A 15,127-nucleotide genomic window follows, 5' to 3' on the forward strand; every position below is an offset into this window, starting at 1 on the left:
TGTCTCTAGAGCTGCCCAGGACTGATGGCAGTAACCCAGCTGTGACTACATGCCCTCATAGCGGCTGGAGGATGGACTGCATGCCCTAATTCAGTCTGTGTCCTCCATACCCCTGGAGTGCTGATGCTGAGCCAGCTGTAGGGACAGACAGACAGGGTGGTTGCCTTGGGCACCAATTGTCAGAGGTGCTACATTGCTCACCTGGGTTGTTGGTTTTATTCTCATCTGCTTGAGGGCACCAAAAACATTTTCTGCCCTGGGCAGGAAAACACCTAGGGCTGGCCCTGGACTGATCCAGGGGTGCTTTTCAGGGACCCCGCCTGCTGGTGAACACATGTGCATTTCTGCTGGAACTGGGCCAAAACACCAGGCCCTGGGCATCCCTAACCTCTGTTTGCCAGAAGCTGGGAGTGGACGATAGGGGATGGATCACTCGATAATTGTGCTGTTCTGTTCATTCCCTCTTACACTCTTGCCACTGGCCATTGTCAGAAGACAGGATCCTGGGCTAGATGGACCATTGGTCTGACCCAGTGTGGCCATTCTTATGTTATGTAAAACTAGAACAAGCATCCCATTAACCCAGTGGTTCTCAAACTTTGGTGCTGGTGACTCCTTTCACATAGCAAGCCTCTGAGTGTGACTCCCCTTATAAATTAAAAACACATTTTAATATATTTAACACTATTACAAATGCTAGAGTCAAAGGCGGGTTTGGGGTGGAGGCTGACAGCTTGCAACCCCCCATATAATAACCTTGCAACCACTGAGGGGCCCTGACCCTCAGTTTGAGAACCCTTGCATTAACCGCTCCCCTCCCAGCAACTGATCCCTCATTGAGAACCCGTCATTGAGTAAATCAGATCTGATATTTTGGTTCTGCTGGCTCTTTGGTCACCTCCCAGGCTGATCTATAGGCTCTCCGCAGGGCTCACGCAGCCACTTCTGGGGTGGAACGTAGCAACGCACTGCAGTGCTGCACGACAGTTTAGTCCACTGGATGAAGGATGCTGGTCGAAACTGTTGGAGTAATCTAGGGAGGCAGAATGGGCTAGGGCCAGGGACTAACAACCCTGTTTTGTTGGTCTCTTTAAGGACCTCCAGTGACCAAGACTTTGATTCCCCGGCTCTTCCGAAAGAGAGCCCAGCGCCCTCTAGCATGGTGCTGGAACATTCGTTTGGTACTGACCCGCAGAGCCAGGGGCTAGCACTTCCCAGGGCCATTCCAGCACATCCTTGTACGTTTCCTTCCCCTGTAGGAGATAATGTCCCTTCAGGGGCTTGGGGAGGATTTGATCCCAGGGCCCACTGAGCTGCTTGTGGCGTGCTCCAAATTGCTGCTTCAGCTGACCACGTCTTGGCTCCCAGCGAGCGGATGAAAGCATGGGTCTGTGCGGGGGGCCAGAACAGTCCCCTCCCTGCAGATCGGTTCTGCCCCCCCCCACTGCATTGTTTCACAGCCACATCAACAGAGGAAGTGAAGGGTGGAGGGGAGATCTGCTCGCAGAGAGAGCAAGGGGGGAAGGGGAGGGGAAAGGAGGGGGAGCTGCGGGAAGGAGAGAGCGACAGACCGCAGGTGATTAGAGGTTGGGTGTCCTCGGGTTTATTAGCTGGCTCCAGCAGGGTATAATTGAGGCTGAATAAAGCAGCGTCGGACTCCGCCAGGCTGGCATCCAGAACGCAGCGGGGTCAGGAGGAACGACGCCGGCTCTCAGAGAGGAGCCGGTGCCACGGCAGTGGTTTGCCTGGCTTGGCAGCTCTGGGCTCCTCTTTGTCCCACGCAGGGAAGGGCAGGAACACAAACCTGACTGCTGGGTGCAGGGTCTGACAGGAGTCAGACCCCAGGATCTGCCCCACGGCACTGCCCCACCGCTCATCATGGGACCTGCCCCATGGCAGTTACTAGCAGTCCATCCCTGGGGCCTGCCCCACGGCTCTTCCCCCACCGCTCATCATGGGACCTGACCCACAGCACATCCCTAGCAGCCCATCCCTGGGGCCTGCCCCATGGCACCCCTCTAGCAGTGTATTTCCAGGGCTTGCCCCATGGCACTCCTCCAGCAGCTGGTCATGGGGCCCGCCCCACGGCAATCCCTAGCAGCCCATCAAAGGGGCCTGCCCCATGGCACTCCCCCAGTGGCTGGTCATGGGGCCATCCCCACAGCAGCCGCCCTAGCAGCACATCCTTGGGGCCTGCCCCATAGCACTCCCCCAGCAGCTGGTCATGGGACCTGCCCCCCGGCAATCCCCCAGCAGTCCATCCATGGGGCCTACCCCACAGCAATCCCCCAGCAGTCCATCCATGGGGCCTACCCCACAGCAATCCCCCAGCAGTCCATCCAAGGGGCGTGCCTAGCAGCACTTCCCAGCAGCTGGTCACAGGTCCACCCCACCCCAGCAGCCTGTCCTCAGGGCCGGTCGTGTGGCAACCCCCACAGCCATTCCTGTAGCCCAAAATCCTGTCTTCTCAAGCAGCCAATGGCTGGGGCTGCAAAAGAAGGTGCAAATCCTCACAGTGCAATGAGTGCTGTACCCCGGGACAGTCTGGGATGAGCCTGGGACCTTCAGCACTGAAGGGCTAGATAGGGCTAGAAGGGGTATAAAGGCTCCGGCTTCAGGGCTTAAGCCTGTGTCTAGGCATTAGGAGTTAGAATGAGACCCTCCTGGGGGCAGATTTCCCCACATCTGCCTGATGTGGGGTTCTTGCTCCTTCCTCCGAAGCAGCTAGTGCTGCCCATAGGAGACAGAGAACTGGGCTAGATGGATCCTGGACTGGTCTAATCAGGTGATTTCCATGTTCTTTACAGCATGGGCCTCTACTGTTTGAGGTAAAGGGGTAACTCCATTAGCTGGTAGCAGCAGTGGGCTCTTATCCTCTTTGGCAGACCAGCTACTAGGGGTGAACATTTAACACACACACTGAAATGGTGGGCTACTGTCCCATGGGGAAGGTAACTCCTGGCTGCAGCTGCATGCATGAGGACTGGTAGGCCTTGGTTTGTTGTAATCTGAATAGCACCATTCTAGATGCAGATCTTATTCCTGTCAACGGCTAATCCTTGTTTTTAGAAAATGTTCCAACTTATTTGCTTTGTCCTTGAGCCTGTCCTGCAGCAGTTAGTTCCGCAGGTCAGTGATAGGATCTGAAACCCACAGTGAGATGGGAGACATTAGCTGCCCTGGGGCCCACAGGGACAGGGAGGGAAAGGGGCACAACCCTGGGAAAGCAGGAGGGTTCTTTGATTCATAGCCTGAGTCCAGAAGCCTTCAGATCGGCTCAGTGATTCACCACCTGAGAGCACACGCTGATGCCGCAAGGCAGGGCCCTGTGGGGAGCATGCACCCCCATGGAGCCCCTGTGGGTCAGATAACCAAGCCAATCATCTCTGCCATCACATTGAGCCAGCAGCGTGACCTCCTTATGCAGCCTCTTTCCCTTTGCCTATCCTTGTAACCGCCTTTGTCCCTTGCCTTCCCATGCTCCACAGGCCGGCTTGGTTCCCCCCGCAAACCCAGAGCATCTGTTGATCGCGCTGGAGCCGGAAGCAGCCTCCATCTATTGCAGGAAGCTCCGTCTCAATCAGCTGATTGACTTGAGCTGCAAACCTCTAGCCAATGGCCTCGCACCAGAGCTCTCCATCGACTCCAGCTTCAGGCAGGGTAAGCGACGGCTGTACGATGGATACCTCATCTGGGGACAGCTGTGCTGTGGGGTGGGCCACAAGCGGAATTGGCTCTCTGGCCCTAGTCTGACCCCCACAGACTGTGTGTATGCGTTGTACAATTCAGCACAACTGGCCATCTCTGCTCAAGAAAGTCCCCCAGGGGAGACTAGCAGGGTGCTGCCGGTCCCAGCAGAGGGTGATGGCCAAATTGTGGGGAACAGCAGGTGGGCCTGCAGCTCCGGGCTGTGATGTGGTAACAGAGTGGTGGAGGGGTCCTAGGACTGGAACAGCAGGGATCTCAGCGGTCCAGGGGGGAGGTGCATTGGCAGAGCTGGGGGGGCCACCACAGGCATCACACAGGGTGCTACAGGTCAGGATTTGGGGTGCTGATTGAGCTGTCTGAGGCACTTGCTGCGTGTCTTCCCATGTCACGCCAGGGGTGACAGCTACACGGCCTGGCCGGATCACCGAACCGATGGCGCCCAGCCAGTTCTCAGGCCGGGCTGTGTCGGGGAGCAGTGGTTGAAATTCCCACATGTGCCTTTCATTTGGGTGTATTAATGGAACAAACTGCAGCTAGTAAAAGAGCAGCTATTCCAGGGGGCTTTGGTGAGATGTCAGAAGCCGCTGCCACATCCTGGGTTGTTTCCTCTGCACTGGTGCAGCAGGGCTAGGCCGGAGAGCTTTGTCCCAGGCCAGCCTGCTGGGGGCTGCTCGGCATTGGCAGGGGCTGGTTTGGGACTTGGCCAGAACCGGGCTCTCTTTCTCAGAAAACATCCCTAGGCTTTCTCAGCCTGTATCTCTCCACTTAATATAGCCCCATCAGCATCGCCAGCTGTGCCACTCTATTCATCTCTTCTCTCAGTCCCCACTGCTTCTACGCTAGGACCAGTTGCAGATTGCCAAAACAAAACCCTTTCCCCATTCAAATCCTTGCTGAAGATTTACTTCTACTGCCAGGGAAGCCCTGAGTTCCCGCCACCCTGGGCTTTCCCAAGGCACTCCTCTCTCTGTGCTCATCTGTTAGACTGCCAGCTCTTTCCACTGTCTCATTCTGTGGCTTGTGCAATGCCAGATACATCATAAATGATCTGGGGAAAGTGGTAAACAGCGAGGTGGAAAAATTTGCAGATGATACAAAACTACTCAAGATAGTCTACCCAGGCAGACTGCGAAGAGTTACAGAAGGATCTCTCAAAACTGGGTGATTGGGCAACAAAATGGCAGATGAAATTCAATGTTGATAAAAGGTTTCAGAGTAAAGTAATGCACATTGGAAAGCATAATCCCTACTATACCTATAAAAAGATGGGGTCTAAATTAGCTGTTACCACTCAAGAAAGAGACCTTGGAGTCATTGACTTCAGTTCTCTGAAAACATCCATTCAATGTGCAGCAGCAATCAAAAAATAGAACACAATGTTGGGAATCATTAAGAAAGGGATAGATAATAGGACAGAAAATATCATATTGCCCCTAAATAAATCCATGGTACACCCACACCTTGAACACTGAGTGCAGATGTGGTTGCCCCATCTCAAAAAAGATCTATTGGAATTTGAAAAGGTTCAGAAAAGGGCAACAAAAATGATTCGGGGTATGGAACAGCTTCCGTATGAGAAGAGATTAATCAGACTGGGACTTTTCAGCTTGGAAAAGAGACAGCTATGGGGAGAGATGATAGAGGTCTATAAAGTCATGACTAGGGTGGAGAAAGTAAATAAGGAAGTATTATTTACTTCTCATAACACAAGAACTAGGGGCCAGCAAATGAAATTAATAGGCATCAGGTTTAAAACAAACAAAAGGAAGTGTTTCTTCACACAACACACAGTCAACCTGTGGAACTCTTTGCCAGAGGATGTTGTGAAGGCCAAGTCTATAACAGGGTTAAAAAGAACTAGATAAATTCATGGCGGACAGGTCCATCAATGGCTATTAGCCAGGCTGGGCAGGGATGGTGTCCCTAGCCTCTGTTTGTCAGAAGCTGGGAATGGGCGACAGGGGATGGATCACTTGATGATTCCCTGTTCTATTCATTCCCTCTGGGGCACCTGGCATTAGCCACTGTCGGAAGACAGGAGACTAGGCTAGATGGATGTTTGGTCTGACCCAGTCTGGCCGTTCTCATCATACCACATGATGATGATGAAATTCTTTCCATTCTAACAGTAACTCAGCTACTAACAGCAGCTACTAAAGTTAGAAATTTTTAAATCAGCTGGTCCAAATAACTTGCATCCAAGAATTTTAAAAGAGTTGGCCAAGGAGTTTACTGGTCAGTTAATGCTGATTTTCAACAAGTCTTGAAACATTGGGGAATTTCCAGGGAACTGTAAGAAAGCTAATCTTGTGCCAGTATTTAAAAAGGCTGAACAGAACAACCCAGATATTTATAGGCCTGTCAGCCCGACATCAATTCCAGCTAAAACGACAGAAGGGGTCATATGGGACTTTATTAATCAAGAGTTAAAGGAGGGTAATGTAATTAATGTCAGTCAATATGGGTTTATGGAAAATAGATCCTGTCAAACTAACTTGATGTCTTTTTTGATGAGATTACCAGTTTGGTTGATAAAGGTAACAGTGTTGGTGTAATAGACTTAGACTGTGTAAGATGTTTGACTTGGTACCACAGGACATTTTGATTAAGAAACTAGAATGATACAAAATCAACCAGCCATACACTGATTGGCTTAAAAACTGCCTAACTGATAGTCTCAATGTGTAACTGTAAATAGGGAATTATCATCGATTGGGTGTGTTTCTAGTGGGGTTGGTTCTTGTCCTTGCACTATTTAACAGTTTTATCAATGACCTGGAAGAAAACATAAAATCATTGCTGATAAAGTTTGCAGATGATATAATATTGGGGATGTGGTAACTAATGAATAGGTCAGGTCAGTGATATAGAGAGATCTGGTTTAGGTTTGCAAACTGGGAGCAAGGAACCAGTATGCGTTTTAATATGGCCATGTGTAAAGTCATAGATGTAGGGAAACGAGAAGGAAGGCCATACTTACAGGATGGGGGATCTATCCTAGGAAGCTGTGACTCTGAAAAAAATGTGGGAGTCATGCTGAATAATCAGCTGGACATGAGCTCCCAGCATGATGCTCTGGCTGAAAGGGCTCCTGCAATCATTTGATGCATAAACAGAGAATAGTGAGTAGGAGCAGAGAGATTATTTGACCTCTGTATCTGGCACTGGTGTGACCACTGCTCGAATCCTGTGTCCAGGTCTGGTGCCCACAATTCAGGAAGGCTGTTGATAACTTGGAAAGGGTTCAAAGAAGAGCCACGAGAGTGATTAACAGATTGAAAAACCTGCCTTATAGTGAAAAACAAACCTGTTACGTTTAGCAAAAAGAAGGTTAAGGGGTGATTTGATCACAGTCTATAGGTACCTATAGGGAAACAGAAATTTGATGTAGAGGGCTCTTCAAAATAGCAGAGAAAGGTCTAACAAGACCCAATGGCTAGAAGTTGAAGCTAGACAAATTCAGACTGGAAATAAGGTACATATTTTTAACAGTGCGGGTAATTAACCATTGGAACAGTTTATCAAGGGTTGGGGTGGCGGCTCCATCACTGGCAATTTTAAAATCAACATTGGATGATTTTCTGAAAGATCTGTTGAAGTTCTAACAGGCATTAATTCAGGGCCTGTGTTAGACAGGAGATCAAACTAGATGATCACAATGGATCCTTCTGGTTTTGTTCTCTATAATCTATGAACTGCCAGCTCCAGACAAATCATAAGTGATGCTAATTCTGGATGTTACACCCGACAGTGCACGGGATCTGCTGGAGATGGAATCCCCACCCCCTCGACTGACTCTGAGCTCTGGTAATGGGAGATGTGTCATTATTTTCACTGGTTTTAGCACCCAGAGACTCCAACCGAGATCAAGACCCAGGTGTGCTAGGTGCTGTACAGACACAGAGATAGGTTCACTCCCTACCCTGAAAAGTCAAAGGCCAGACACAGCAACAGAGTGTAACCAACACATGGGGGAAGGGAGATGATGGAGGTCCTGATAAGAAGGTTATGTGGAGCTCAACAGACCAGGTCTGGCCCCCGTTCAGTTAGATATTGTAGCACATATGTAACTATAAGCATGTGTAGTCCCTGTGAAATCAAAGGGGCCGCTCGTGCTGAAGTACCGTGCAGAATCAGGACTTGGGGAGGCAATGTGGTGGCTAGGAATCGTGTGTGTGTATGTGTGTGTGTGTGTGTGTGTGTGTGTGAGAGATATAAGAACATAAGAGTGGCCGTATTGGCTCAGACCAAAGGTCCATCCAGCCCAGTCTCCTGTCTTCCAACAGTGGCCAATGCCAGGTGCCCCAGAGGGAACGAACAGAACAGAGCAATGAGCGAGTGATCCATTCCCTGTCGCCTATTCCCAGCGTCTGTCTACGTCTATACGGGTGGGGTATTCATGTGTGTGCGTGTATGTAATATATCCATGTTGTACATGGACATGTGTAGATATGGGGGCGGTGTGTGTATGCTTTATATGGGGTCCCCGCAACATTCATGTCTGAACCCTCTCTCCCCGGTGGCCCCCAGCCTCAACCCCCTGCCTGGCTGAATCCTTACTGCGTCCCAGCAGATGGGGGCCAGAAGCGTTGGGTCACGGGGTCAGGGGAGGAGCAGGTGCTGGAGGTGGCCTATTGACAGGGCAGGGGCGATAAGAGCGGTGAGCCTGGCAGGGCAGAGCCATGAAGGTCCCTGAGGGGGCAGATGCAAAGCTCCAAAGGCGAGGGTGGGGCAAGAAGAGGTTAGGAGCTCTGCAGAACCCCTATTCCCATGGCACCATGGGCCTGATGCTGAATGGCGCTGAGCGCCCACACTGGCTGCGGCTGCTGAGGATCAGACCCATGGTTCACAAACCACATCCCCGTGTCTGTTTCCCGTCAAACTCTGTGTTACTCTTAAGGCTTCTACCCTTTCTTGTCTCCCTCCCGCTAGCCCCAGAGACCCTCCCTCCATCATCAGGCGTCATCGCCCTGGCGCCAGAGGGACAGTCACTGACAAAACAATGAGGCCCGTGTATGTGTGTGCATCTGTGTGGGCGTATGCATATGTGTGTGTTGCTCACATAGAATCATAGAATCATAGAATATCAGGGTTGGAAGGGACCCCAGAAGGTCATCTAGTCCAACCCCCTGCTCAAAGCAGGACCAAGTCCCAGTTAAATCATCCTAGCCAGGGCTTTGTCAAGCCTGACCTTAAAAACCTCTAAGGAAGGAGATTCTACCACCTCCCTAGGTAACGCATTCCAGTGTTTCACCACCCTCTTAGTGAAAAAGTTTTTCCTAATATCCAATCTAAACCTCCCCCATTGCAACTTGAGACCATTACTCCTCGTTCTGTCATCTGCTACCATTGAGAACAGTCTAGAGCCATCCTCTTTGAAACCCCCTTTCAGGTAGTTGAAAGCAGCTATCAAATCCCCCCTCATTCTTCTCTTCTGCAGACTAAACAATCCCAGCTCCCTCAGCCTCTCCTCATAAGTCATGTGCTCTAGACCCCTAATCATTTTCGTTGCCCTTCGTTGTACTCTTTCCAATTTATCCACATCCTTCCTGTAGTGTGGGGCCCAAAACTGGACACAGTACTCCAGATGAGGCCTCACCAGTGTCGAATAGAGGGGAACGATCACGTCCCTCGATCTGCTCGCTATGCCCCTACTTATACATCCCAAAATGCCATTGGCCTTCTTGGCAACAAGGGCACACTGCTGACTCATATCCAGCTTCTCGTCCACTGTCACCCCTAGGTCCTTTTCCGCAGAACTGCTGCCGAGCCATTCGGTCCCTAGTCTGTAGCGGTGCATTGGATTCTTCCATCCTAAGTGCAGGACCCTGCACTTATCCTTATTGAACCTCATTAGATTTCTTTTGGCCCAATCCTCCAATTTGTCTAGGTCCTTCTGTATCCTATCCCTCCCCTCCAGCGTATCTACCACTCCTCCCAGTTTAGTATCATCCGCAAATTTGCTGAGAGTGCAATCCACACCATCCTCCAGATCATTTATGAAGATATTGAACAAAACGGGCCCCAGGACCGACCCCTGGGGCACTCCACTTGACACCGGCTGCCAACTAGACATGGAGCCATTGATCACTACCCGTTGAGCCCGACAATCTAGCCAGCTTTCTACCCACCTTATAGTGCATTCATCCAGCCCATACTTCCTTAACTTGCTGACAAGAATGCTGTGGGAGACCGTGTCAAAAGCTTTGCTAAAGTCAAGAAACAATACATCCACTGCTTTCCCTTCATCCACAGAACCAGTAATCTCATCATAAAAGGCGATTAGATTAGTCAGGCATGACCTTCCCTTGGTGAATCCATGCTGACTGTTCCTGATCACTTTCCTCTCCTCTAAGTGCTTCAGGATTGATTCTTTGAGGACCTGCTCCATGATTTTTCCAGGGACTGAGGTGAGGCTGACCGGCCTGTAGTTCCCAGGATCCTCCTTCTTCCCTTTTTTAAAGATGGGCACTACATTAGCCTTTTTCCAGTCATCCGGGACTTCCCCCGTTCGCCACGAGTTTTCAAAGATAATGGCCAAGGGCTCTGCAATCACAGCCGCCAATTCCCTCAGCACTCTCGGATGCAATTCGTCCGGCCCCATGGACTTGTGCACGTCCAGCTTTTCTAAATAGTCCCTAACCACCTCTATCTCTACAGAGGGCTGGCCATCTCTTCCCCATTTTGTGTTGCCCAGCACAGCAGTCTGGGAGCTGACCTTGTTAGTGAAAACAGAGGCAAAAAAAGCATTGAGTACATTAGCTTTTTCCACATCCTCTGTCACTAGCTTGCCTCCCTCATTCAGTAAGGGGCCCACACTTTCCTTGGCTTTCTTCTTGTTGCCAACATACCTGAAGAAACCCTTCTTGTTACTCTTGACATCTCTTGCTAGCTGCAGCTCCAGGTGCGATTTGGCCCTCCTGATATCTTTCCTACATGCCCGAGCAATATTTTTATACTCTTCCCTGGTCATATGTCCAACCTTCCACTTCTTGTAAGCTTCTTTTTTATGTTTAAGATCCGCTAGGATTTCACCATTAAGCCAAGCTGGTCGCCTGCCATATTTACTATTCTTTCGACTCATCGGGATGGTTTGTCCCTGTAACCTCAACAGGGATTCCTTGAAATACAGCCAGCTCTCCTGGACTCCCTTCCCTTTCATGTTAGTCCCCCAGGGGATCCTGGCCATCTGTTCCCTGAGGGAGTCAAAGTCTGCTTTCCTGAAGTCCAGGGTCCGTATCCTGCTGCTTACCTTTCTTCCCTGCGTCAGGATCCTGAACTCAACCAACTCATGGTCACTGCCTCCCAGATTCCCATCCACTTTTGCTTCCCCCACTAATTCTACCCGGTTTGTGAGCAGCAGGTCAAGAAAAGCGCTCCCCCTAGTTGGCTCCCCTAGCACTTGCACCAGGAAATTGTCCCCTACGCTTTCCAAAAACTTCCTGGATTGTCTGTGCACCGCTGTATTGCTCTCCCAGCAGATATCAGGAAAATTAAAGTCACCCATGAGAATCAGGGCATGCGATCTAGTAGCTTCCGTGAGTTGCCGGAAGAAAGCCTCATCCACCTCATCCCCCTGGTCCGGTGGTCTATAGCAGACTCCCACCATGACATCACTCTTGTTGCACACACTTCTAAACTTAATCCAGAGACACTCAGGTTTTTCCACAGTTTCGTACCGGAGCTCTGAGCAGTCATACTGCTCCCTTACATACAGTGCTACTCCCCCACCTTTTCTGCCCTGCCTGTCCTTCCTGAACAGTTTATAACCATCCATGACTGTACTCCAGTCATGTGAGTTATCCCACCAAGTCTCTGTTATTCCAATCACGTCATAATTCCTTGACATCACCAGGACCTCCAGTTCTCCCTGCTTGTTTCCAAGGCTTTGTGCATTTGTATATAAGCACTTGAGATAACCTGTTGATCGCCCCTCATTCCCAGTATGAGGCAGGAGCCCTCCCCTCACAGACATTCCTGCCTGTGCTTCCTCCCGGTATCCCGCTTTCCCACTTACCTCAGGGCTTTGGTCTCCTTCCCCCGGTGAACCTAGTTTAAAGCCCTCCTCACTAGGTTAGCCAGCCTGCTGGCAAAGATGTTCTTCCCTCTCTTCGTAAGATGGAGCCCGTCTCTGCCCAGCACTCCTCCTTCATGGAACACCATCCCATGGTCAAAGAATCCAAAGCCTTCTCTCCGACACCACCTGCGTAGCCATTCGTTGACCTCCACGATTCGACGGTCCCTACCCAGGCCTTTTCCTTCCACGGGGAGGATGGACGAGAACACCACTTGCGCCTCCAACTCCTTTATCCTTCTTCCCAGAGCCACGTAGTCCGCAGTGATCCGCTCAAGGTCATTCTTGGCAGTATCATTGGTGCCCACGTGGAGAAGCAGGAAGGGGTAGCGATCCGAGGGCTTGATGAGTCTCGGCAGTCTCTCCGTCACATCATGAATCTTAGCCCCTGGCAAGCAGCAGACTTCTCGGTTTTCCCGGTCAGGGCGGCAGATAGATGACTCAGTCCCCCGGAGGAGAGAGTCCCTGACCACCACCACCCGCCTTCTCCTCTTGGGAGTGGTGGTCGTGGAACCCCCAACCTCAGGACATCGCATCTCATGCCTCCCAACCAGCGGAGTCTCCTTCTGCTTTCTCCCCCCAGACATATCATCTGGTCCACTCTCCGCATTGGTACCTGTGGAGAGAACATGAAAGCGGTTAGTTACCTGTGTCTGTGTTACTGGAACCCGGACATTCCGCTTACCTCTTCTGGAGGTCACATGTTGCCAAGCTTCTTCACTGGCCTCTTGGCTCCTCTGTGCAACCTGCTCTACATCTTTAGAGCTTTGTGCCCCTAGAAGGCTATCCTGAGTTTGGTCCAGAAAATCCTCAATCTCTCGTATACAACGCAGGGTCGTTACCTGTTGCTCCAGACCTTCAATCTTCTCTTCCAATATGGAGACCAGCTTGCACTTTGTACAGACAAAGTCGCTTCTGTCCTGTGGAAGAAAGACAAACATGGCACATCCAGTGCAGGTCACAACAGCTGAACCCCCCCCTTCCATATCACCTACCTACTATGAGCTTCCTCAGAGACGTTGGCAAGATGTAAGCCTCACTGGGCTCACTCCAGGCGAACTCCCAGGCAAACTCCTGCTGTGAGCTGCTCTGCTGTCCCCGCTGCTCAGCTGGTTCGCGGGGCACATGTGTGCACGTGTGTAAATGTGCGCATGTGTGTGCACGTGCGGGTGTGAGTGTGTGCATGTGCAGGTGTGAGTGAGTGCACATGCATGTGTGTGCATGTATGAGTGCATGCTGGTGTGTGCATGTGCATGTGTGAGTGCATTTGTGTGTGTGCACGTGCATTTGTGTGTGTGCGCATGCATGTAGATGCATGTGTGTGTTCATGCACGTGTGTGTGTGTGTGTGTGTGTGTGTGTGTGTGTGTGTGTGTGTGTTTTTTTGAAAGGCAAAAGCTTTCAGAGCCCTCTGTGGCTGTAGGGAAAGTGTCTTTCCAAAGCAGCAAGTGGCCCCTCTGGGAAATTAGCCACGGAACCAGCCCTGTTTCCTGAGCTCACTGAGGCCGAGTCAGAGAGTTCCCGTATCAAAACAAAAAATAACCCTAATAATTTCAGTGTGAGAGGCAGAAGGCAGCCCCATCTGGTCTGCATTACGGGTGCTTGGCTGGCGCTCGGCTGCTCTGCTTACAGAAATCCCGCAGCTCAGTTCCTTTCTGACTGCATGGGCTGATTTCAGGGCTCTTATTTGGGAATGACCCCCTCCCACCCCTTCACTTGGGATTTTATTTAGGTTACACTGTCTGGTTCGGATTCCTGGACATCCTTTGCAGTTTCCTGGATGTTCAAAGTCAGATCCACGATCCTGAACTCCTAGCAAGCTGGAGTGTGCCTGGTCTTTCAGGTCCAGCTGGCCAGATCCAATCAGTGTAAATCCCTGGTCACTCCATCATGTCACTATCCCGGAGATGAGCCTGGGTCAGGTTTAGCATTAGAGAGACGCACACTGGAGTTAGCAGGGTGAGTCTGGATTTACACTAGAGTTACGGAGATCAGAATCTGGCTCCAACCCCGTGGCAGTCAGTGGGTGATTCTGGATTTACCCCAAGATAACTGGAAACCGAATCCAGCCCTGGCTCCACTGCAGTTCTGTGCAGCTGAGAACAGAATCTAGTCTGTCCTCAGGAACTGCGGTCGCCAGACACTGAGCTCACCAATCACTTGGAGCTCTGCAATTTGGGCCACCCCTTCCTTTCCCTAGTGCAGCTTACAGAAAAGCAGAGAACACCTGGGAAGGTGGCCCCCGCCTGCCCTGCATCCCGCATGGCCCCTCCCTCATCACCTGCCAAGGGATGCAAGCTGGATGTGTGCATCACGGCTACGGTAGAGCTCTGCTGTGGAACTAGCTGGCCAGTCTCAGCCCAGGGCCCATAGTCCAAGTGTCTACGGTCCTAACTGGTGCCCTTGCTGGCCGTCCCAACAGAAAGGCATGGGCTTACTAGGCTCTTCCCACTCCCAGAGGCTGCCTGTCCATGTCAGGCAGAAGATGGCATGTGAGGAAGGGACCCTGCCCTGCCCTGCCACTGGCCTGCTGTGTCTTCTCTGTGGGTAAACAGAGTCACCCAGGGCTGTCCTCTTTGCTCTGAGAAAGCAACGCTGTGGCCAGCTGCGACGGAGGCTGAGCTCCACTCCAGGCCTGTCTGGGGACACTGGGCCGCATAGGCTGTGTCAGTCCAGCGCTGATGCCGTGAAAGCCACAGGGTCTGTCTGTGTCCTGCAGCCCACCCTATGATGCCACATCTGCCGGGGCAGCAGCACTGATTCCAATGGGAGTTAGGCACCTGAATACCCTCTGAGGAGCTGGGCCACAGGTCAGATAAACTCCATGAGTGCCACCGGCATGACTAAAGGCTCAACAGCATGGTGGTGCCCGTGTGGCTAGCTTAGCCCCCAGGACCTTAGCCCACGTAGGCACGAGGGACCACGCATGCTGAGTGTCAGCCCTGTCTCTGTGATGGAACCAGGGAGGGTTTCTGCTGCAAGGCAGGTGCCATTTGTGGGCTTCAGTATAAACCAGCCAGACGCAGGCCTCTGGCCTGACCAGAAGGTGTCATTTGACACAGGGCACCAGGGTCCATCGCGTGACGGAGGAGTTTGTCCAGAGCTGTCCAATCCGTCACACCTTCTGTGACGCAACATGTATCTACCCAGCAGCTCTGCCAGGCTCCTTCTCATCTGTACCAGGAGTTCATAATAATGTCCCTCTCTCGCAGGTGAGCTCAGAGCATGTTAGAATATTGCTCTGCTTGTCTGCCCAGCCTCACTGGGGCGGGATGGTCATGTGGTGGAGGTACTGGCCTGGGATTTGGGAGACCTAGATTTGATTCTTGGCTCTGCCCCAAACTCC

At 51.5% G+C, this 15,127-nt stretch overlaps 1 protein-coding gene across 5 annotated transcripts in view; it reads left to right on the forward strand.

The window, feature by feature from the left end:
• HSPA12B (heat shock protein family A (Hsp70) member 12B) overlaps nt 1-15,127 on the forward strand; it is a 77,424-nt gene that overhangs the window by 39,374 nt on the left and 22,923 nt on the right. For all 5 annotated transcript variants that reach the window (XM_043512866.1, XM_043512867.1, XM_038400816.2 and 2 more), the window contains one exon: nt 3,489-3,660. In XM_043512866.1, the coding sequence (XP_043368801.1) occupies nt 3,489-3,660 (172 nt within the window). The remainder of the gene's footprint in view (nt 1-3,488; nt 3,661-15,127) is intronic.

Source organism: Dermochelys coriacea, chromosome 4, assembly GCF_009764565.3.
Source record: "Dermochelys coriacea isolate rDerCor1 chromosome 4, rDerCor1.pri.v4, whole genome shotgun sequence".
Taxonomy (NCBI): domain Eukaryota; kingdom Metazoa; phylum Chordata; order Testudines; family Dermochelyidae; genus Dermochelys; species Dermochelys coriacea.